Genomic DNA, 24,461 nt, shown 5'->3' on the forward strand with positions numbered 1-24,461 from the left:
CTTTCGCTTTGGAAGTTTATTAAATGTGAAATATAAGGAACTGACAGAAACAGTAATCTTTACTTCGAATTTGATTGAAGAACAGTCCATCTTTGCAGTTCATTTGTCTTTACAGTACTGTTCACTGTTTAGTGACTAAACCGCTGTAACATATTCAGTTCAGCACCCTGGTACAACTCCTTAGATTACCCAAAAATAAAAAAAGGAATCATGCACTATCTTTCCATTCCATCACGGTGGAAAATGCAGCTTCACATATCCTGTAAACTATATAAATTCTGCTTATATGCAAAATGATAGTACATTATATCGCTTTGAAATAACTTGGCAAGAAGGAGTAAGAGTTTGAGGGTCCAGTAGATACTAACAGACGGTAAACTGAAGACTGAGCTAAACGTCTGATAGTAGAAACAAAAATAATACACATTCAGCACCCAGTGCAAAGAACGTATTGCTGACTTTATGACCCAATCTCTGCTTACAGCAGATTATAGTTATGGTAAATAATAATATTTCTAGTGCCAGCATGTTCTGCAGAGATGCACAATTCAGAAATACCAAATCAATCACAATGGAATACACCATAACATGGTTTTTATCGCAGTTTGTTGGGATTTATTCACTAAACAAAAATATGAAGTCGATTTTGAACCAAATTGCTAAATTTTTTATAAATTATTCACCCTCTCCCATCTGGTCCCAGCATGAAAATTTTGACCTAAAGGGACACTATAGTCACCAGAATAGCTACAGCTTATTGTAGCTATTCTGAGTATAATCATCCCCTTCAGACTTTGCTGTAAACACTGCCTCAGAGAAAATGCAGTGTTTACATTACAGCCTAGGGATACCTCCACTGGCCACTCCTCAGATGGCTACTAGAGGTGCTTCCTGGGGCAGTGCTGCACAGTGTCACTGCCATTCAGTGTCTCCACCCTCTGCATGGAGACACTGAACTTTCCTCATAGAGATGTATTTATTCAATGCATCTCTACGGGGAGATGCTAATTGGCCATGGTAGAATTTGGCTCTGACCCCGCCCCTTCTCCTTGGCTGAGATCATCAGAATTGAGAATCTCAGCCAATCCAATGCTTTTCTATGGCATCTAGATGGTGTTTATAACACTATAAGGTTAGAAATATATGTTTTTGTTCCTGACCCTATAGTGTTCCTTTAAATTATACTGTTAATTTTAATTTCACTATAATTCACTGTTTAGTGAATGAACACATTCTAATAGGTCAAATTTTTGCTCCTCCTCCTCTGACGATCACCGTATTTGCCCTGATGGAGGACACTTCCACAAGCAGGGCATACCTCTTTAGTTATGACGTGATGCTGGTTTAATTGGCAGGGTGCCCTTTTCAGAGCAAAGTGACATAATGCCACTCCATTCCTATACCTCCTAGCTGGCACTAGCAGGGTTTTCATAGAAACCACATTTCTGTGGCGGCTATGCGTGGGGAGCAGATGGACCTCCTATGGGCGTGAGTGTCTGCAGAGGAATTGAGAGACACGTGGAAGAAAATGCTATTTTTAAGTAGATTTTGTGATGACTTTTCATTAAATGGGTGGATAATTGGGATATAATGGAAACAGATACCAACAGGCAATATTTTCAAATGTATCTATGTATGATTGCGGCATGATTCATGAGTGACATCTTTCGGAGCCTTTCCCATTTCATGCCATTCTTCTAAAGAAAAAGAAATAGACAATTATTTTTTCTATTGTGTAATGTGTTTCCCATTGTGTAATGTAAGGACATTAAAAGTAATTTCTTCTTAATACAACAGTGTATCTGTTTCTCCAACTCCAATGCTATGTGTCTTATGGCTGTGCCTGACTTGCATTATGATGTACCGGTAATTTGATAAATCTTTAATATTCATTTAAAGGGACAATCCAGGCACCACAACAACTTTAGTTTATGGTTTTGGGCCACTTCATTGATTTGTAGTGTTCATGGTGTCTGGGACCTGTTTCACTATGAAATACTACACATACAGAGTTTAACTTCACTGCTACCAGATGTGTAACTCCACCTTTGGCAACATCATTGGGTGTTACTAGAGTTCTGACTGGCTCAGCTAATGAATGGCAATGGCTGTGGTCGCTGCTTGCGGAAGTGCGTCACCAGACCACCAGGGAGCTTTGGAACCCACACTGACCCAGGTAAGGGGGCAAACCATTCCTGAACTATTTGCTCTATTACCGGGGAACTGGGCCAGGGTACTCCTGGCATCATTACCACTATACAACCTGTAGTGGTTATAGTACTTGGAGTAACCCTATAAGTCAAGTTAATTGTGATTTTCTTAATGTTTTATTCAGTATTGTAAATTCCAAAGAAGTGACAGTTCTCTTTAAAACAGGAAACAAAATTTTAATTGGAAAAGTGTCGGGTTCTTGAATATGCGGAGGATATTATGTGAGTATTTTCTAGGCTCTCAGCAGCCATATTACGCATCTCCTTGCCCTGACATACTCATGCCGTGCTCACGCATCTACATTCTCTCACCATCCTGCAGGGGGGCACGTTAGTCATATACTTCCTACTGTGACTACAAATGTCTAGAAATTGCTTCTTCTACAATAACGTTTCTTTTTAACCAGCATTAATCAGCCTTATGTAGGTGTAGTTCAGGATGTACCGGCATAATGAGGACGAGGAACATCTAGTGATGAATCAGTAAATGCTTTACGGAGACATTTGCCTCTTATTATGTATTTTTTAGTTTAGTTTTTTTTATTTTCATTTACTTCTAAAGTTCTGTTGACTTAGTCATTTTATCCGCAAACACCTGTTGTCTGATATGCGACAATATTACTGCATGGGAAGAAATGCATTTATAGATCATAACACATTTACCGCAATTACTGTAATTCCTAATAATGACCTGTCAAGAATTTAACGTGAATTTCCAATTTAAGACAAAAAAATAGCAAACTAGAAAGCTAGATGTTTTGGATTATTTTTCCAGTTTGAATAGTGTGGTTTAAAATTAGAATTTCACTTAAAATTCACTTTTGCATTCTTGCCAATTCACATTTTAGAGAAAAGCACTGAATGACCTACTGGATAGATGTAATATTGAAGCCTGTGAATTGAAAGTGTTGTAAAGAGTATCTCTTTTATACCTAGGTCCATTCGTCTCTCATTGTGGACTGTGATTTTCCTATGTCAGGGATCCACAATCTCCCAAAATGTAAACATTTGAGTCTTCTTGAAAATTAGGGTATTTGTGACTTCAGCGGTGTATCCTGGTTTTGTGCTGGGCAGGACAAAACTCAGGCGCCCCTCCCACCGCCACCCCCACCCAACCCTTCCCCCCGTCCCGCCTTCTAAATACACACACACATTCACTGACAGATACGCATACACTAGCTAACAGACACACACACACTCACAGGCAAACACACTCACACTAACAGACACACACACAGTCAGACACATACACACTCACTAGCAGACACACACACACACACACACACTCACTAGCAGACACACACACACACTCACTAACAGACACACACTCACTAACAGACACACACACAGTCAGAGACACACACACAGTCAAACACACACACACTAACATACACACACATTAACAGACACACACACACACAGTCAGACACACACACACAGTCAGACACACACACACACGCAGTCAGACAAACACACACACACACACACACACACACATTAACATATATATATATATATTTTTTAATTTAACCTACCCCCCAGCCTCCTTACCTTTGGGAATGCTGGGGGGGGGGTCTCTTTCTCCCTGGTGGTCCAGTGGCTGCCGGCCGGGCGTGCAGGCTGATGGGCTGGGCGGGCGGGCGGCTGGCGAGGGAGCTCTTCCTCTGAGCTCCCTGCTCAGCTCCCTCGCGCGCCGCAGAGTGAGGCTGGGAGCCGGTGTTCTATCATTCTGCTATACCTGTCAGATTTCTATACCCTCGTCACTTCCGGGGAGGGGAATCAGCTGGATCCTGTGCTGCACATGCGTGCTAGCACTCCTGCTACTGGTAATGCAGCAGCTACTGGTAAATTTCTAAATAAAATTAGTGCAGTGAGTATATGACTGCAGTGTGTGGGTGTATGAGTGCAGTGTGTATGTATGAATGCAGTGTGTGTGTATGAGTGCAGTGAGTGTAGGAGTGCAGTGTGTGTGTATGAGTGCAGTGTGTGTGTGTATGAATGCAGTGTGTGTATGAGTGCAGTGTGTGTGTATGAATGCAGTGTCAAATGCAAAAGGGTAATAAGCGCTCTCTTCTCAAGGGTGAGCAGCAGTTCACCAACAAGGTGTTCCCTCTACCTTGTGATAAATGGACAGATAAAATAGAAAGGTGAACAGCGCTAGAGATCAGAAATTGTACATACGTTTAGTAGAAATACTGGCCAGCGGAGTAACTTAAAAAAAAGGAGAAACAAAGATACAAATAATGGTACAGTATGTATGAACGATATAATTCCACAAGAACAAATGGGTTATATTCACACTCACACTTTGAGGAGCTATATCAGCTCGGTGTTAAGAGCTTGGACGGAATAATCCCCGTCTATGGATTTCTTGAGGTTCCAGATCGTTGGTGAGTTTATAGGTGTAAGTATTCGTTATATGAAAAACAAGAGTAAAATACGCCACATGGTCTAGTACGTAAATATAAAATATTGTAGTAAGAGTAGATGATCCTACTTACATATACTAGAGCAACGACCTGCTCTAGTTTGGAGAATTTCAGGTGGAATAATCCCCACCTCAGGATATAGTGGACCCAGGTATAGCAGCAAAGCAGTATTAAATAGGAAGGAGGACAAAAAAAATGACTGGATAGTTTAAAAATTATATATACTTTAATACAATAAGTAAAAAGTGAATAATACACTATAAAACCAGTCCTGTATAAAAGTCCAAAATTCTTCCTCACTTGACGCGTTTCGCCGAAGCTTTCTCAAAAGTGAAATCATTTTACTCTTGTTTTTCATATAACAAATACTTACACCTATAAACTCACCAACAATCTGGAACCTCAAGAAATCCATAGACGGGGATTATTCCGTCCAAGCTCTTAACACCGAGCTGATATAGCTCCTCAAAGTGTGAGTGTGAATATAACCCATTTGTTCTTGTGGAATTATATCGTTCATACATACTGTACCATTATTTGTATCTTTGTTTCTCCTTTTTTTTAAGTTACTCCGCTGGCCAGTATTTCTACTAAACGTATGTACAATTTCTGATCTTTAGCGCTGTTCACCTTTCTATTTTATATGAATGCAGTGTGTATGAATGCAGTGTGTGTGTGTGTATGAGTGCAGTGTGTGTATGTATGAATGCAGTGTGTGTGTGTATGAGTGCAGTGTGTGTGTGTGTGTGTGTGATGCAGAGTGTGATGCAGAGCCTTGGTGGGGGGTGGGCATTTTTAATATTTTTTTTATTATTATTATTTATTTATTTTTGTTATATTATTATTTATTTATTTTTATTATTTATTTTATTATTATTATTATTTTTATTCGTCCTCCCTCCCTGCTTGATACATGGCAGGGAGGGGGCTCTCCTTCCCTGGTGGTCCAGTGACATTGGCAGTTCAGTGGGGGGGAGGGAGGCTGGCAGGAAGCACTTACATCTCCTGCAGCTCCTGTCAGCTCCCTCCTCCTCCGCGCCGCAGTGTGTGTATATAATGAATGCAGTGTGTGTGTATATGAATGCAGTGTGTGTGTGTATATGAGTGCAGTGTGTGTATGAGTGCAGTGTGTGTATGAGTGCAGTGTGTGTGTATGAATGCAGTGTGTGTGTATGAGTGCAGTGTGAGTGCAGTGTGTATGAGTGCAGTGTGTGTGTATGAGTGCAGTGTGTATGTATGAATGCAGTGTGTGTGTATGAGTGCAGTGTGTGTGTTTGAATGCAGTGTGTATGAGTGCAGTGTGTGTGTATGAATGCAGTATGTGTATGACTGCAGTGTGTGTATGACTGCAGTGTGTATGTATGAATGCAGTGTGTGTGTATGAGTGCAGTGTGTATGAGTGCAGTCTGTATGAGTGAGTGCAGTGTGTATGTATGAATGCAGTGTGTATGTATGAATGCAGTGTGTATGTATGAATGCAGTGTGTGTGTATGAGTGCAGTGTGTGTATGAGTGCAGTGTGTATGAGTGCAGTGAGTGTATGACTGCAGTGTGTGAGTGCAGTGTGTGTATGAGTGCAGTGTGTATGTATGAATGCAGTGTGTGTGTATGAGTGCAATGTGTGTGTATGAGTGCAGTGTGTGCAGTGTGTGTGTATGAGTACAGTGTGTGTGTGTATGAGTGCAGTGTGTATATGAGTGCAGTGTGTGTATGAATGCAGTGTGTGTATGAATGCAGTGTGTGTATGAGTGCAGTGTGTGTGTGTGTGTGTGTGTGTGTGTGATGCAGAGTGTGATGCAGAGCCTTGGTGGGGGGTGGGCATTTTTAATATTTTTTTTATTATTATTGTTATTTTTTTTGTTATATTATTATTATTTTTATTATTATTGTTTTTTTTTTTTCGTCCTCCCTCCCTGCTTGATACATGGCAGGGAGGGGGGCTCTCCTTCCCTGGTGGTCCAGTGGCATTGGCAGTTCAGTGGGGGGGAGGGGGGCTGGCAGGAAGCACTTACATCTCCTGCAGCTCCTGTCAGCTCCCTCCTCCTCCGCGCCGGTCCGTGCAGCTCCTCTGTCAGCTCACACTGTAAGTCTCGCGAGAGCCGCTCTATGACCCCGCGGCTCTCGCAAGACTTACACTGGGAGCTGACAGAGGTGCTGAAAGGACCGGCGCAGAGGAGAAGGGAGCTGACAGGAGCTGCAGGAGAGGTAAGTAACCGCACACAGCCCCCAGTCTGTATTATGGCCATAAATTGCCATAATACAGACATTGACTCAAGTATAAGCCGAGTTGGGGTTTTTCAGCACAAAAAATGTGCCGAAAAACTCGACTTATACTCGAGTATATACGGTATATATATTTACCTAAATGTTTGAAGATGTTTTCTTGTTATTTTTGTGTTGGCCCTTAATTATATTGGGCCATATAACCTTTTACTGTTTATTTTGCAGCTTCAACGAGTGAAGCCAGTCAAGGAGAAATCAGGAGACCAGTCTCCGGCCATGGAATCAGCAGTGCAGCTTCTGAGCCGGGACAGTCACACCATATCCCACAATTCTAAGCGGCATTACCATGATGCCTTCGTGTGCATGAATAGAATGCGTCAACGGGGACTCCTATGTGATATCGTGCTTCACGTGGGAACCAAGGAAATCAAGGGCCATAAAGTGGTGCTGGCATCCTGCAGTCCTTATTTCCATGCCATGTTTACAAGTAAGTCCATGTCTGTGGCTACACGTTTGTTGATTTGTAGTAATATGTAATGTTATTAGATATGGATCTTCCAATAAGGCCATTGGCAATATATTGATAAGAAAACCAAACCTTCCATGTCAAAGAATAAAAGATGAATAAAAGCTAATAAATCCATGGAAAGCCAAAACGTTTATCTCTGATTTTTGAATTTGACTGCAGTCAGCCAAGGACAAATTGGGTGTAAATGTCATATAAACAAAGTGCAGGAGCAGGTGACATACACCCACTGGTGCTTAGGGAACTTAGTTCAGCTATTTTTATTATCAAGGACTCCGTTAATCATCAAGGACATAGACAATGCCAAACCACTTACATCCGTTGTTTTTAAGACATGGGGGAGCGGACTGTGGATTGTGTTCACCTTTTGCAGAAGCTGTTTAATAACACTGTGACCCCTGGACACCTTACTGGACAGATACCAAGCTAAAAATCATGAACCTTTTAAAAAAAAATATATATATATATATATATATTTATTATTATTATTTGAGGGGGCAGGGACATGAAATCTTAGCAGCATATGTTTTTTATTTTTTTTTTTATTTTTAGCATATAGGCAAACTGTGAATTATTTGGAAATAATGCCAGAGAGGATTTCTGGAGACATTGTAAATAAATTATGGCACATAGTGGTTTATAAATATCTCCAGAAACCACATATGTAATTTAGTTCCCCTAACACAACTTTAGCCTTATGTTTCTTTTTTTCTTACATTTTTTTTTAACTGGAGAGAGAAATGTGCCTCTGGAGCCTGTCTCCTGGCATGTGAATTTTGGGAAAGGACGTGAATTAATGGCAGTAGCTGCAAAAAACAACTGCTACCGGGGAGTGTAGCTTCTTCTAATCTCAGCCAGGCTGATGCACTGTTAAAGGCACCCTAAGCATCAGGAATACCCACCACCAGATGCAAAGGAAAAAAGTATTATTTACCAGTCTTGATGATCTCTACCAATCCAATGCTTTCCCCTATTAACGCATTGGGAGACTAGTGTGCATACGTGGCAGAACCAGGTCTGCACTAATCAAATGGTCACTATTAAACCATCTGATAGAATAGTCACGCTTAACTTGGCTATTGTGGTCTCTTGTCCAGTTTATCACTGTGTTAAAAAAAACAACTGGAAGACCGTAGTTTGCCCAAATTATGGTTTGATTCTTACTAATGAGCGCTGTGTGAAATGAAAAGTGTAAATGAAGATTTTCCATTTGACTTGTAAACCATGTCTTTCCTTTTGACCTGTAGATGAAATGAGTGAAAGCCGGCAGACACATGTGACCTTGCACGACATTGACCCCCAGGCCCTGGACCAGCTGGTACAGTATGCATACACAGCAGAAATTGTAGTGGGTGAAGGTAATGTTCAGGTAAGTGTGCACAAATTAATAACACTAATAAATAACACTATTCACACGTTTAAACAGGAAATGTAGATTTAACTTCATGCTTGTTCTTTATTGGGTTCTTGAGATTATTCTTACCCAACTCAATGATACTTATTTTACGTTTGGCAGGATAAAAGCCTGTAGTGATCTTGCTGGGGAATCAAACCTGCGACTCTATCCACTGAGCCTTCTATCCACGGCCTTGTGATACAAGTTGCAATCTTATTTTCTTTATCATATGTTTAGAACATTTGTTACTTTCTTCTGTGAAGTGATTTATTGGAATTAGTTTTCCGTTGTATCCTCTAAAAACAATCACTTAAAGGGACACTATAGGCATCAAAACAACTTTAATTTAATAGAGCAGTTTGGGTGTATAGATTATTTTCCTGCCGTCTCACTGCTCATTCTCTGTTAATTTACTCTTGTTTATGTTTATGCAGCCCATGCCACCCCCCCTGACTCTGACTGACATAGCCTACATAAAACAAAATGGTTTCATTTTCAATCAGATGTAACTAACTTTAATAGCTTTTATCTCCTGCTCTGCAAGTTGAACCTTTCTCACACAAAGGAGGCACCAGCAGGGTCTAGCAAACTTAACAGTGCAATATATAAGAAATTTGAAATTAGACAGAATTAGCCATAAAGGAAGTGTAAACATTAGATGACTCTTTATAGGAAGTGTTTAGGAACGGTGTGTAAGTCACATGCAAGGCGGTGTGACTAGGGCTGTATACACAAAGAGATTTAACTCCTGAATGGAGCAGTGAGACTGCAGGGGTATGATCTATACACCAAAACGTCTTCATTAAGCTAAAGTTGTTATGACTATAGTGTCCCTTTAACACTGAGCTCACTCGTTTCCCCCACCCCTAGTTTTAGGGATGGAGAATTAAAGTAACAGACTAGTTGGTCTCTCTGGCAACTCAGTCATTATCTCATCCCGTTGGATAGGGAAAACACTGATTTATAGATGTTCCCAAAGTACAATGTCACAGGGATGCCATGACACAGATCAATCTTAGTTTAATACCAACTCCCTGAGCATCAAATATGCCAAAACCACCCACCAAATATCACGTCGGTGTGATTCAAAGGAGGAGGGTGGCTTCTCAAATGTCTTTATGCAAAACAAACAGAGACTGTAAAATAAAGATTTTAATACCTACTACATCTATGCTGATCAAATGATACTCACTCCACATCTCCTACAAAGGGTAGTAGGCATCTTCAAAGAAACCTAAAGGGACACTATAGGCACCCAGACCACTTCATCTCAGTGAAATGGTCGAGGTGCCCTTTCCCCACCGTTTTAACCGTGCAGGAATGATAATGTTTTCATTGCGGGGTTAAGCTACCTCCTACTGACAGCCACTAGAGCTGCTTCCAAGGAATCATGGCGTAAAACTCCACTATTTACCATCTGATTGGTGCAGTGCATATTTCTTTTTGCTGCACATGTACACCAACCTCCTAATGCATTCCTATGACAAAAGGAAAGCAAAATCACCTTTATAACCCTGACAGTGGGGGACGAGACACCTAAATGGTGACTAGGGTATCACAGTGTTAGGAATGCACATTTGTGATCCTAATGCTATAGTGTTCCTTTAAGTACCAGCCACACTGTGAAAATAAAGACATATACGTTAAAAAGTGAAAGACAAAAAATAAATCATCCGTCCAGTTTGGATGTGAAACCATTGAGAGGCTCAGCTTTAACTCAGTATTTTCCCAGTGAATAAAATTTATGATCCACTTTTTTATTTTGTAAATATAGTCAAACACAAATAAACCAAACTACTGCTGCAAAAGTTACTTTGTTTTTTTAAAACCCTGTTAGAGAAGAGGGCATTCTACTGTCTAAAAACGAGTCCACTGCAGTTTCACAATAACCAATAGGGGGCACCAAAGCAGCAATTTAATTTTTAAGAGAAAGTTTTTTTTTGTTTTTTTTTGTTTACAATAAAGAACATTATTGTTGCTTCCCTCAGTACTTTGTGCTGCTAACACATCTTCAAACTGCTGATCGTTGTAGATATTTATTGCAATGTATAGCTGAGATATTTATCTAGGCCGCATTTTGCATGCTACCAGCATATTCCGTCTCATTGAGGCATAGCTAATTGCTGTAGTCACCAGGTTGTAGTTAATGCTAAAGGGCCTTTGTGAAGGCATTTGTTGATGCATCCCGCAGATAACAGTATTTTTTATGTTCTTTATGCCACTCTTATGATTATATATGCTTATTGCTATTTTTATTTATTTGTTACTGGTCTTTATAAAGCGCCAAACATTATATGTACTGTAAAAAGAGATAACAATAAGGGCTGCGCCTGGTGAGAGTAAAATAAATAGTCCAAATACAATAAACGCGTTTCGCCAATACGGCGTTATCAATATGGGAAAAGGGCTTTTCCCATATTGATAACGCCGTATTGGCGAAACGCGTTTATGGTTATAATATTGTGTATTTTTAATATTAAAGTATAATTTGTTACTTTTAATTGTATTTTTTTAATACACATATATCTACTTTTTACCTGGCATTTTAACATCACTCTGGACTCCAAGCAATCCTAGGTGGGGATAATACCACCAGCGCTATCAATAGGGAGCAGATGATCTGCTCCCCCCTTGTGAGTACCCATTTTATTCCTTAATTTTATTCTATATCTGCTTCACACCAGAGCAGGTTTTAGCTCTTTCAAATGTGAGTTTGCATTTAAGAGTTTTACATTTTTATTTCTACATTTTTTTACTTACTACACCATTTGGTCTCCTGTATATACCTTTTGTCTCTTACATATGAGTGGATTCATAAGGAAGAACCAAACAAGAAATATTGTTCCGGACCGAATATTGGCGTATTAGACAACTGCACCAGACATTTTTAGATAAGACTTTTTCTCTTTTTATCCATTTATTGTATTTGGACTATTTATTTTACTCTCACCAGGCGCAGCCCTTATTGTTATCTCTTTTTATTGTGTTATGTTTAAGGGTCTTTGAGGGATTCCCTTATAGAGTTGCTGCCTATCGTGTTATCTAGCGCTCACTCACTGTTCTGTTTTTATTATATGTACTGTGTATACTTTGTTTTATGACAGCTGTTAGCTACTCTGGCTGATTTTTGCAGCTGCTATCTTTGTCCCATGGAAATGACATCTATGTGTAATTACTAAACATTTTGTTATTCCAGTAATTATTAATATTGTACGGCAAATCCTATGATACTTCCTGAGGCAAATATATAGTGTGAACATTTGTGCCTTACCAGTCCGGACCTGATCAAATCCCAGCAATGCTGTTGAAACTCAGTGCGCCGGCAATTGATAGACCCGTCGCAACTCTAATTAACGAATCCTTGGTGTCTGGATACATACCCAAACTTTGAAAGACTGCAAGAGTAGTGCCTATCCATAAAATTGGTGACACTACTTTGGTTTCTAACTATCGCCCAATATCATTGCTCCCGGTATTGTCAAAAATCTTAGAAAAATGTGTCCATACGCAACTATGTGAATACTACCAACAATCAAACTATCTGACCCCTGATCAATCGGGCTTTCGCCAGAATCACTCCACTACAACTGCCCTCTTAAAAGTTTGCAATGACATCCAAACTGGCATGGAACAAGGAGACCTAACTGGAGCTATTTTCCTTGATTTTGCAAAGGCCTTTGACACAGTAGACCACGACATTCTACTGCACAAACTCAAAAACTCAGGTACTGGTGATCGTTCGCTAACCTGGTTTCGATCGTATGTATGGGATCGCTCGCAATATGTGTCCATTTCTGACAGCGACTCCCTCCCTCTCCCAGTCACGAGTGGTGTTCCCCAAGGTTCCATTCTTGGCCCCCTACTATTTTCATTATTTATAAATGATCTGCCTAATGTCTGCAAATCCTCAAATGTACACATGTACGCAGATGACACAGTAATCTATGCGAGCAAATCCAATCTACCGCAGGTTGAGGCTGTGCTCCAAGACCAGTTTACAGAGGTAGAAAAGTGGATAGCAAAAAACAAACTCTTCCTGAACACTGACAAAACTGTCACAAGGATCTTTGAAACAGTACCTAAATTACACAAATTAGACAATTCCCACCTATCAATCAAAACAAATTCAAATGGCACACTGACCGCAGTCCACTCTTTCAAATACTTGGGTATGATGTTAGACCCCAATCTATCTTTTGGCCTGCACATAGAAAAGCTTGCATCTAAACTTTATCCAAAACTAGGTGCCCTGTACAGAAACAAATCCTGCCTAAGCCCTACAGTAAAGGAAAAGATTGTACAGCAAATGCTGATGCCAATCATTGATTATGGGGATGTAGTATATGCATCTGCATCGCAATCCCACATTAATAAACTCAACACATTGTGTAACTCGTTCTGCCGATTTGTGCTACAGTGTTATTACAGGACTCACCATTGTGACATGCTAAAATAACTAAACTGGCTGTCGATGGAATCCAGACGCACCCTTCATCTTTCCAGCCTTGTGTTTAAGAGCTTTTCTGGGAAACTCCCACCCTACCTGAACAATGCAATGATTTGTGGACCCAGGACATACTTGAAAACGAGAGAAATCTCAATGTATCTTTCCTGGTAAAATATTTTATAAATAAAAATAAATAAATAAATAATACTTTTTGTAGCTTTTATTTATTTATTTATTTTTCCTAACATCCTTATGATACTCTCCCCATATTCAAAAAGTGAAATCCAGACATGGGCCCCATGCTCGCTGTGCTTAGATGGGTATCAGCTACACCTCGCTGACGAGGCTGAAAGAAGGCCAAATTGTTCGGGGTTGCTGTATCTCTCGTGCAGAGAATGTAGTCACACTGTGCAGCACTGCCTCAGGAAGCACCTCTAGTAGCCATCTGAGGAGTGGCCACTAGAGGTGCTCCTAGGCTGACTATACTCACCAGAACAAATACATTAAGCTGTAGTTGCTCTGGTGACTATAGTGTCCCTTTAATCCGCGCATGCGCATTAGACCCCGCTTGTCGCGGGACGGATGATGGGGCAGAGCTTCGACTCATAGGGACATAGGCGCTGGGATAAGGTAACGTTTTTAACCTTTATTTACCGTTGGGGGGGTACAAGGGAGGGGGGAGGCAGAGGAGTCATTCGTGCCAGGAATGCAGCTTTGTATTCCTGGCACCAGTGGCGTACATACTGGGGTCGCAGGGGTCGCTGCTGCGACTGGGCCCGGTCACCCTGCGATCCGGTATGTACCCACTGTGGTTAGCCTCTTCTCCTGGGGGGCCCAGGAGCCGGCCACCTCAGGGCCCCCCGAGGCTTGCCCTGGTGTCACCCGGCGGGCAGGCTGGCGGGCGCATGAGGGGAGAGTGCTCCCTGTTCAGCTCCCTTGCACCCCGCACTGTTGCCGGAGCCGGAAGATGATGGCGGCCATCTTAAACTTAAAGTCTGGAGTCCCGGAAGATGGGACCCTTTAAACACATTGACTGGGCTTAAGGGGATTTTTGTACGTCACTACTGGCCCTTTAACCCCTTAAGGACCAAACTTCTGGAATAAAAGGGAATCATGACATGTCACACATGTCATGTGTCCTTAAGGGGTTAAGAACCAACCAAAGGAATATAAAATAATATTGCAGAGACTTCAGGCTATATAAATTATGCAGCACAGGACATTGAGCTGTCTAACAAAATTTGTGTCTTTTATGCAGCATTTCTCTGATTGTTCGGTAAAATCACTCCGTTTATTATGCAAGTGAAACTACCGAACAATCAGACCACCCCAGGAGGAAGTGTGCCTCCAATTACTGTTCGCAACACTGTTACAAACGGGTAATTGGCAATCCGTGCAGTATGGGCTTTGTCCTCTGGGTGGCCGCCATTCGGGAAACGAACACGTGGCGGCGGCCATCTTAAACTTAAAGCTCCAATCTCGCAAGTCTCCAGTGTCTTAAACGTGCACCACACATTATGGAACGGGCATGCACAGGATCGAATGTGCAGGGCAGAAGTCAGAAGAAGGCAGAGATGATATGTCACTGCCAAGCTAAAAAGATAGTGGCAGATACTAAGACTATTCGGCACCGAAATCTAAGAAAAACTATAAGGTAAAACTGAGGGACCAAGTGCAAAAAAATATTTTGGGGGACATTGAGGTCACGTAGAGTCATTGGGACCTCTAAAAAAAAAAAACAACACACCTAAGTCTTTGACAGAGCCGCTTTAAGTGTGGTGAAAATATAGTTTTTGTAACTTCAATTATATTCGTTGTATCTGCCACCATTGGTTCCAATCACTTGCTGTTTCGTGTATTCTGCAGATTTCTAGGTGTTTGTTTTTTGTTAATATTTTTTTTCTTTTTCCATGTCTAAAGTAATACAGAAGTACAAATGTATGGAAACACATGTCCATCAATGTTTACATTGGACCGTGAATTGAGGGTTTTTTGTTTATATGTGCATATTATTCAAGGTGAAACATTTTGTACTTTTTAAAAGAAAAGAAAATATGTTCGGTGTCTCCAATGCTTTGCTGCTGGTCACCTAACTCTTTATTATACTTTGATGTGAATGAATCCAGCTGTGATAGCTTCCAAGGTCCAGTGTTGACATACCACCATATCCCCTTGCCAGACTCTCCTCCCAGCTGCCAGCCTACTGCAACTCAATGGGGTGAGGGATGCTTGCTGCAAGTTCCTCCTCAGCCAGCTAGACCCTTCCAACTGCCTCGGGATCCGCAGCTTTGCCGACACACACTCCTGCAGCGATCTGTTGAAGTCTGCGCACAAGTATGTATTGCAGCACTTTGTGGAGGTGTCCAAGACAGAGGAGTTCATGCTCCTTCCACTGAAACAGGTGAGACATGGGGAGTCTTCTCTGCATTGATGCCGCTTGCAATGCCTCTAATCTCCATAATCTTGGCAATGGCTAGAAAACCACATATTTTGTTCTCAGTTGTTTAAACATAGCGTGGTGTGAAGATCATGGTTAACGAGTCCAGCAGCATGGGCTGAGATTGGTCGCCTAGTATCCTTGTTCGGTTATAAGGTTCTATTAGTGTAAATAGTTATCTAGCAAGACTTGTACAATTTTAGCCATCTTTCTTTCTTTCTAACCATGTTTCCAGCTCACCTCTCACTAGGAAAGGTCTTATATTTCAAGTTTTTCAGCTCGAATTTACATCCACACTACAAGTAAATTACTCTGGCCTTGTCTAGAGATGTCTGGAGTTCTATGGCTGAAACCGTGTTTTTAATTCCAGTTTTCATGCAGTCTGCTCGATGTCATATCATTTCTGAGCGATCAATCAGACTCGACCCTCCCTGTATTATATTATGTTCTGTTGCTGTTGGTTAGGGAATTTTTTTGATAGATGCGATAGGCTGGAGTTGTTTATGGTCTTTGGATAGTCCCATTAAAATTCTCTCATTTCTTCCCCCTTGCTGTTTCCATGCTTTCGTTTCCTTTCTCTAATTATTGTGTCTTTGTGTCCCTATAACAATATGTTGTAGACGTTTTTTTATTTTTTTTCATGAATTCTTCTTTTTCTCTACTTCATTCTCTTTGGTATTGAATAGGTACTTGCAGTTTATGTCTTTTTTTTTCTTCTCTCTCTCTCTCTTTTTGGTCCTCTGTCCCCAACAAAACCACCCTAGTTTGAATATTGATTATTTTTTTCTCTACATCTTTCCAGATAAAGAATTGGTTTCTCTCATTGATTCTGAGTAGGTCATATGACTATGTTTTATACCAGTTGGTTGCTCCTACTCCCTGTTTCAAATGCATATGAGTTTATTTAAATCTTTCTTAGAATATTGAGCATTTTCTCTTTTGCTGTTTATCTCATCTTGTAGGTGCTGGACTTAATTTCTAGTGATAGTCTCAATGTTCCCTCAGAAGAAGAGGTATACCGAGCTGTCCTAAACTGGGTCAAACACGATGTTGATGGCAGGAGACAGCATGTTCCTCGGGTGAGACCATTTGCCAGAATCTTATGAGGGTTGAACCAGCTTGAAACATACTAACCTGCATTGTTCTCACCGAAGCATTGCCCCAAACGCAAAGTGCGTTGCGCATGTTCACAAAAAAAAGAGGTGTCTGCTAATCATGAGCTAAAGTAAACTTACACATATTTAGTACCTGACATATAGCACATTTGTATTTTGTCTGTTTTGTTTGATTTGATAGAAACATCAATAAAGTCGTTTTGGATACGTCAGGAGGTATTCTTTTCTCTTCTCACCTATTTCATTAACATACAATAGAAGAGTGTCCAACAATATTTGTATTATTTTAAATATTTCACATTTATATATATGGCTTTATTTTATGTCTGTACATACAGAGTTTCTTTATACTGCTGTCAAGAATCCTGTAAACTTTTTTATTTTATCTGTAACAAATCTTCTACTGAAGTTCATTACAATTCCACATATATTATGTCAAATTATTTATGTAGGGATCAGATGTTTATAACAAAGGACATTAATCTACAGTAAGAAATATTACATATCTATTTTTTTTACATATCTTATCACATAAGAAGCATTTCCTCTCCACCCCTCATTCCCCAATATTAGGTCACCCACCTCCTGTATTTCTTCTATTAAATACGAGCAGTAGTTAACTCTACAATTGCTCTCTGCTGTCTGCAGCTGATGAAGTGTGTACGGCTTCCATTGCTGAGTAGGGATTTCCTGATAAGCAGTGTGGACACGGAGCTGCTTGTTCGTCATCACTCCGAATGTAAAGACCTGCTGATCGAGGCTCTCAAGTACCATCTGATGCCAGAACAGCGCGGAGTATTGAGTAATAGTCGAACCAGGCCTAGACGCTGCGAAGGAGCCAGCACTGTGCTGTTTGCAGTAGGTAAGGGGCAGAAACCAGTACATTTTTATTAAACGTCTTTAAACCGTTGTCCTTCCCCCACCTATCGATTAATGATTTGGCATAGTGTCAGCATAAACCTCTCTGTCAAAGAATTGCGCGGCCAGGGGAGAGTAGGAGAACATATAAACACAAAACAATATTTGGTGATCTCAATAGGCACTTAGTATGAATATGTGATAGATGAAAAGCAAAAACTCTCCAAAATTGGTCCGACTCTTCCCACTTAAAGGGACACTCCAGGCACCCAGACCACTTCTGCCCATTGGAGTGGTCTGGGTGCCAACTCCCACTACTCTTAACCCTGCAAGTGTAATTATTGCAGTTTTTTATAAACTGCAATAATTACATTGCAGGGTTAACTCCACCTCTAGTGGCTGTCTCCAGTGTCGCTCATTTCCCCATAGGAAAGCATTGAAATGCATTTTCAATGCTTTCCTATGGGGAGCGCTAATGCGCATGCGCGGCATTGCCATGCATGCGCATTAGGTCTCCCCAGCCGGTGGGCAGGATCAGAAAGTGCAAAAATACAGTGTAACCATAAAATGAGGTGCGCTCAAAAAGGTATACATGAAAAAGAATACATATAACAATAATAGTGCAGAACAATATATAATGTATGAAAAATAATACATACAAACATAAGGAGGCTATAACCTAAGAATAGTATAAAAAATGCTATGGATGTCAGTCTCTATGGATAATCCAGAAATAGATAGAAAGATGTGGAACAAGGAGGGAAGGCAAGCTTAAAGGAAGTGTTGCAGCTAGAACAAATGCTTAAGTAGTGTCAACTAGTAACTGGATGTAGAGCCCAAGATTGGTTGTAATAATAGCACTTAAAACTCAGGATGCTCTTGATACTAGCACCAGGTCCGTTCACTCAGAGATCCTGCGATATAACCCAAAACATGTTCGTATAGCCACATGGCTAATCAATTAGAAACTCCGCCCAGTTCCAGCATGTAACTCAAGACGCATTTCGCACTGGCTTTGCTTCTTCAAATCTGGCATTGTCTATGTTTGCAGGTGGTGGAAGCCTCTTTGCCATACATGGTGACTGTGAAGCATATGATACTCGGACTGACCGCTGGCACATGGTCGCTTCTATGTCTACTAGAAGAGCCCGAGTAGGTGTAGCAGCCATTGGAAACAAGCTGTATGCCGTAGGAGGGTAAGAAAAGACCAAATGTACGTTTGTTCCCATGTGTCCTTAATCCTATTCCTAGCAAATGTTCTCTACCTCTTTTATCATTTCAGATATGATGGCACATCCGATCTTGCCACGGTGGAATCATATGACCCAGTTACAAATACATGGCAGCCAGAGGTCTCCATGGGAACACGGCGCAGCTGTTTAGGAGTCGCCGTACTCCATGGACTGTTGTATGCTGCCGGCGGATATGATGGTGCTTCTTGTTTAAACAGGTACCAAAGATTTAAATTACTAATGTCAAAAATTAACTGGACTCAAAGGATTAATATATTCATGGAGGGTTGTACTTTGAATAGAAACTGCTCCTACGGACAAGTTAAATCTTTGGCAGACGGCATGCCATCAGCACTACATGTAACCTAACAATGCTAGATTTATGTAATGGGCAAAAGGATTATTAAGATATTCCAGAAACCCATATTTTTTTTTTTTTTAATTCTTTATTTTTGAACAGCTCTCCAGCGTGAGATGAACTGAAAGCACATATCAAAAAAAAAAAATAGCAAATCAAACAGTCTCCACAATAATCAGGCAGTATTACATTGTCATACATCTCTGTTTGGCTTGGCGGGGGAGCTGAGGGTTTCATGGTTTTTTTTTTGTGTAGCTATGGGACTGTGCGAGTTTGTCCTGCCTAAATCTGTCTGTGTTAGGTCACGCTGCGGTAGTAAGATGGCAAGTGTGTTGGCATTTCTGCTGTTTCTAGAGTGGGTCTTAGGCTCGATATAGGGTTGTGTGGACCAGTATGTACTAAAAGGTGAAATGAATAGGTAGTAGGACTAGGGTACTTGGTTAGTGTGGGTCCAGCGATATTATTTTGTGGACTGCGCTTTGTAAACAAGAAGCCTATTATCCTATGGTGGCTACACGTGGGTTATTGTTGCTCTTTAGGGTAACAGGCCCTACAGTAAATATGAGTACACCTCTGGGGTTTTCCATAGTTAGTTACGCTTTTGTTGCGGTCTTGGGGGATATAGGCGGGAGGATTTCTGGGATCCCTAATGACAGATTCTGCTACCGAATGGTTTAAGAGCAGAGATACTTTTTTTTTTGTTCTTGTTCCAGGTGAGAAAAAGTATAATAAGGGATCTTAACGTAAAAAAACAACTTTCGAACCACTGTGAATCATAGTCCTTAGTTAAAGAGAAGGAAAAAGTCAATGAGAGAGTTCCTAGATTCAAATAGTAGCAGCCACATACATGTTGGTTCCTGTCCACCTGTGTACGATCTTTGTTGGGTCCCATCTGTTGTGGTCGGTTCTGTAGAGCTTAGGATCTGCAGGGATGTCCTGCGGCAGGTTGAGTGTGCTCAGCAGAGCAGCTGCTCCTCGCAAGATGGAGTGTAAGGTGTCACCTTGTATGATTTGCAGAGCCCTAGGCAATCACTAGCGGTACCGGATCTTGTGCTGCTGGAGTAGTGTTGTGAACGGCCAAGGGACCTCCGCCATTGTAGAGTATCCCGTGATAGGTCTAAGTAGAAGGATAGCTTCGTATTTTCACTATGCGGAATGTCAGGCCTGTGAAGTTGGTGTGAGTTGGGCCATGTCTGCCTGAAGCACTCTCTGCAGTTCTCCCAGCATGGTCTTTAGTGTGCCTATGGTCACGGCCACTGTGTCGACGTTTGTGGAAGCCGGTTGCGGTAGGCATGGGGTAAGCAATCTGCCTGTGTTGTCCGTCAGGCTAAATTCTTCCGAGGAGTCTGAGTAATCTCCGAGGTCGGCGGCCATCTTTGGCCCACAGGCGCCGTGCGCTTGGCTGAAAAGATTGCTGATGGTAACGTGTATGCTGACACGACTCTGAAGCTATACGTGCCCATTAATCCACCTTGCATCTAATGCAACTTTTGTGGAATAGTACATAACCCGCAATATGGTGCATGATGGCTGCTCGAGTTTTTACCCGGAATAAAAATCTTCAACAAGAACACGTAAAAATATTAAAAAACAGACTCTTATTAGCAAAGTGGTCTGGGCAGTCTGTAGATGATGCATGCTGACCCCAAAAGACCCCTTTCAGTTTTGACTGATAGGCTGACAGTAAATGGAATTAGAGTTTAAAGGGACACTATAGTCACAAGAACAACTACAGCTTATTGAATTTGTTCTGGTTAGTAGAATCATTACCTTCAGGCTTTTTGCTGTAAACATGGTCTTTTCAGAGAAAATGCAGTGTTTACATTACAGCCTAGTGATAACTTCACTGGCCAATCCTTAGATGGCTGTTAGAGATCCTTCCTGGGTCATGGCTGCCTAAAATGCATCCAAACATCAGTTTCTCCTCCCTCTGCATGCAGACACTGAACTTTGCTCATAGAGATTCATTGATTCAATTCATCTCTATGAGGAGATGCTGATTGGCCAGGGCTGTGTTTGAATCATGCTGGCTCTGCCCCTGATCTGCCTCTTTGTCAGTCTCAGCCAATCCTAAGGGGAAGCAATGTGATTGGATCAGGCCACCACTTCTAATGATGTCAGCAGACTGCTTGTTTTTCTGAGTCTAACAGCTTGCAGAGTTACAGATTCAAGCTTGAATACAGTAGGATTTGATGTATTTATGGAGGCATGAGGGGCCCAGGGGGGCTAGATGGTGGTGTTAACACTATAGGGTCAGGAATACATGTTCCTGACCCTATAGAGATCCTTTAAAAAGGAGCACAGACACATTTGGTAAAAATGCAGTTACTGATAAACAGCAGCAAGATGGAGGCAACATACAGTCATATTTACTGATTGAAAGTAGAAAAAGGGTTTAACAGAATGCAGTCAAACTGTGGTGCATGGTCACATTGTGATAACTGAAGCATTGTGAGCATTGGTGTTTCTCTTTACTCTCATTGTGATATCTTATTTGTCACCGTTAATTATAGTGCAGAGCGTTATGACACTCTGACTGGTACGTGGACTTCTATAGCGGCCATGAGCACCAGACGAAGATATGTCCGAGTGGCAACCCTAGGTAGGTCCTGGAGTGATATTTCAGAACCTTCACCAAACTGTAAGATATATTCACCAAAATATTTATTTTCTTATTAAAATATCTTTTTAGATGGAAATCTGTATGCAGTTGGAGGATATGACAGCTCTTCACACCTGGCTACAGTAGAAAAATATGAACCACAGGTAAGCACAGTAATTGCCACCAACTGATCACTGAACCAATTAACTGAATTTAAAGCAGAAAAGGTTGGACTTCAGTATTTATGAATCCCATAAGATAGTATAGTAACCTTTTCCGGACTGCCTGGGTGTCTAGAGCCGTCAGGGATGTCCTGTTTGGTCTACTGAAAGTAAAACACAGACACCCTGTACAACACAGACCCACTAACAGACAGCCTGTAAAACACAGGCCCACTAACAGACAGCCTGCAAAACACAGGCCCACTAACAGCCCCCCTGTACAACACAGGCCCACTAACAGACACCCTGTACAACACAGATCCACTAACAGACACCCTGTACAACACATGCCCACTAACAGACATCCTGTATAACCCAGGCCCATTAACAGACAACCTGTACAACACAGACCCACTAACAGACACCCTGTACAACACAGATCCACTAACAGACACCCTGTACAACACATGCCCACTAACAGACATCCTGTATAACCCAGGCCCATTAACAGACAACCTGTACAACACAGACCCACTAGCAGACAGCCTGTAAAACACAAGCCCACTAACAGACAGCCTGTAAAACACAGGCCCACTAACAGACCCCCTGTACAACACAGGCCCACTAACAGACCCCCTGTACAACACAGACCCACTAACAAACAGCCTGTAAAACACAGGCCCACTAACAGACAGCCTGTAAAACACAGGACCACTAACAGACAGCCTGTACAACACAGACCCACTAACATACACCCTGTACAACACAGACCCACTAACAGACAGCCAGTAAAACACAGGCCCACTAACAGACAGTCTGTAAAACACAGGCCTACAAACAAACAGAATAAAAAGATGACAGTTTAACAGACACCAAGTAAAACACGGACCCAATAACCGTCACCCAGTGGTGGCTAGTGAAGTTTTAAGATGGTGGGATATCAGACTCCTCCCCCAATATTTTATTCTTCCCTATTCATACGTTGAAGAGGCCAATAGTATGCCTCCACTCATGGGCAGCTGGCTCTGCTGTCTAAATGGCAACTCATTGGAAATTCCTCCTTAACAGAGACTGGGTATGTGCAAAACCTGCTTTTTGTCATGCCAAGATGCTGTCATCGCTACCAGTGAGGGGAAAGTGTCCTGCAGAACTGAAACCTATTACAGAATCAAAAAAACAGTAAATTTTTCCCATTTATTATTATTTATTTTTTTGCTTACCACCCCACCTTCTGGAAAAGGAATCTTTTTTTTTTTTTGTAAATTCTTTATTATGACGATCAGGTGAGTACAGAATCACATATATACATACACCACAACCCACAACAGTGTAAATACGTATAGTCAGGTCGGACAATAACACTGAAAGTAAGCGTTGTTGTCTTCTGATCATCTGACATGCAGCAAGCATCATGAAAGCTGTCGATCAATCAATAGAATTAAGGTAATTTGAGCAATTTAAACAATTATAAGTAGATGCATATTTAAGAGCTAAAGCAGGTTCAGTAACATCAATAACCGATCAAGTGAATTTAAACAATTTAAACAAGGGGATGCCTTGGAGCCCCATTCCATGGTCCTTCTAAGGAACCAGGCGTATAGACCTTATAGCTAAATACAAGGTAAGAGCTTCAATCACAAACATGTTTACATTTGACACATGGAGCAGAAAAAGCCTGTACTTCCCCGGTTGGGTGCGCCTGACCCACAGGCTGCAGAGCCTTTGATATGTGGGCATTTGCTGAACTAAGTGTATTGTGATGCAGTTAAGATTGTAAGTTCTCACACTTCACGACTAAGAAAGCAGGCCCCCAAATCCGAGCCTTAACTAGAGATCTCCTAAAGAAGGGAGCTCCAGGAGTCGCCTGTGCAACAGAAGTGGCTTGGATATGTCTGTCTATTGGAGTAGCCCATCAGTCAGGTGCCTGATGTGGTGCCTTGGAGTGTCCTGAGGTGGGTGTTGTAATCCCATCCCCCCGTCAGTTAAGTGTGTCGTAGTTTGGGGGTTACTGCTCTGTATGTTCGGTTCCTTAGTTGTTCCCTCAGTCGGCAGTTAGTGATGACATTGGCTTGCAATACTACTACGTTCTATGCCTATAACTCGCGCATCCTCACAGTCGGGTACCTCCGTTCCCGACCTCCTCGGGCGCAGCTCGAGCCGCCGCAACGATGTCCCACAAATAGGTCGCGTGGGCTTGAGTAGATACAGTGTATGATAATAGAAAGAGGGGGGGATGGATGGGGGGGGGGGGAGGGGAGGGTTTATGGGGGGCACCATGTGTCAACGTGCGCCCGGGCATCCTCGAACCTTATGTGCAATGGTGTGCGTTATGTTCCTCCCGTTCCCGGTCGTGAAAGGTATACGTACCACGGGGTCCAGGTGGCGACGTGTTTGGTGCTCCGTCCGAGCAGATCCGCGTACCGCTCCTCGGCCGTGTGTATGTCCTCCACTCTCTGAAGCCATTCTGC

The 24,461-nt window shown here is 41.7% G+C and overlaps 1 protein-coding gene across 2 annotated transcripts in view; it reads left to right on the forward strand.

Annotated features, from left to right (window-relative positions):
* Positions 1-24,461, forward strand: part of KLHL17 (kelch like family member 17) — a 112,004-nt gene that overhangs the window by 59,443 nt on the left and 28,100 nt on the right. For both annotated transcript variants that reach the window (XM_063436638.1, XM_063436639.1), the window contains exons 2-10: positions 7,087-7,348; positions 8,635-8,756; positions 15,410-15,631; positions 16,630-16,746; positions 17,431-17,644; positions 18,692-18,836; positions 18,923-19,090; positions 21,744-21,832; positions 21,923-21,996. In XM_063436638.1, the coding sequence (XP_063292708.1) occupies positions 7,087-7,348; positions 8,635-8,756; positions 15,410-15,631; positions 16,630-16,746; positions 17,431-17,644; positions 18,692-18,836; positions 18,923-19,090; positions 21,744-21,832; positions 21,923-21,996 (1,413 nt within the window). The remainder of the gene's footprint in view (positions 1-7,086; positions 7,349-8,634; positions 8,757-15,409; positions 15,632-16,629; positions 16,747-17,430; positions 17,645-18,691; positions 18,837-18,922; positions 19,091-21,743; positions 21,833-21,922; positions 21,997-24,461) is intronic.

This window comes from Pelobates fuscus, chromosome 11 (assembly GCF_036172605.1).
Source record: "Pelobates fuscus isolate aPelFus1 chromosome 11, aPelFus1.pri, whole genome shotgun sequence".
Lineage (NCBI taxonomy): Eukaryota > Metazoa > Chordata > Amphibia > Anura > Pelobatidae > Pelobates > Pelobates fuscus.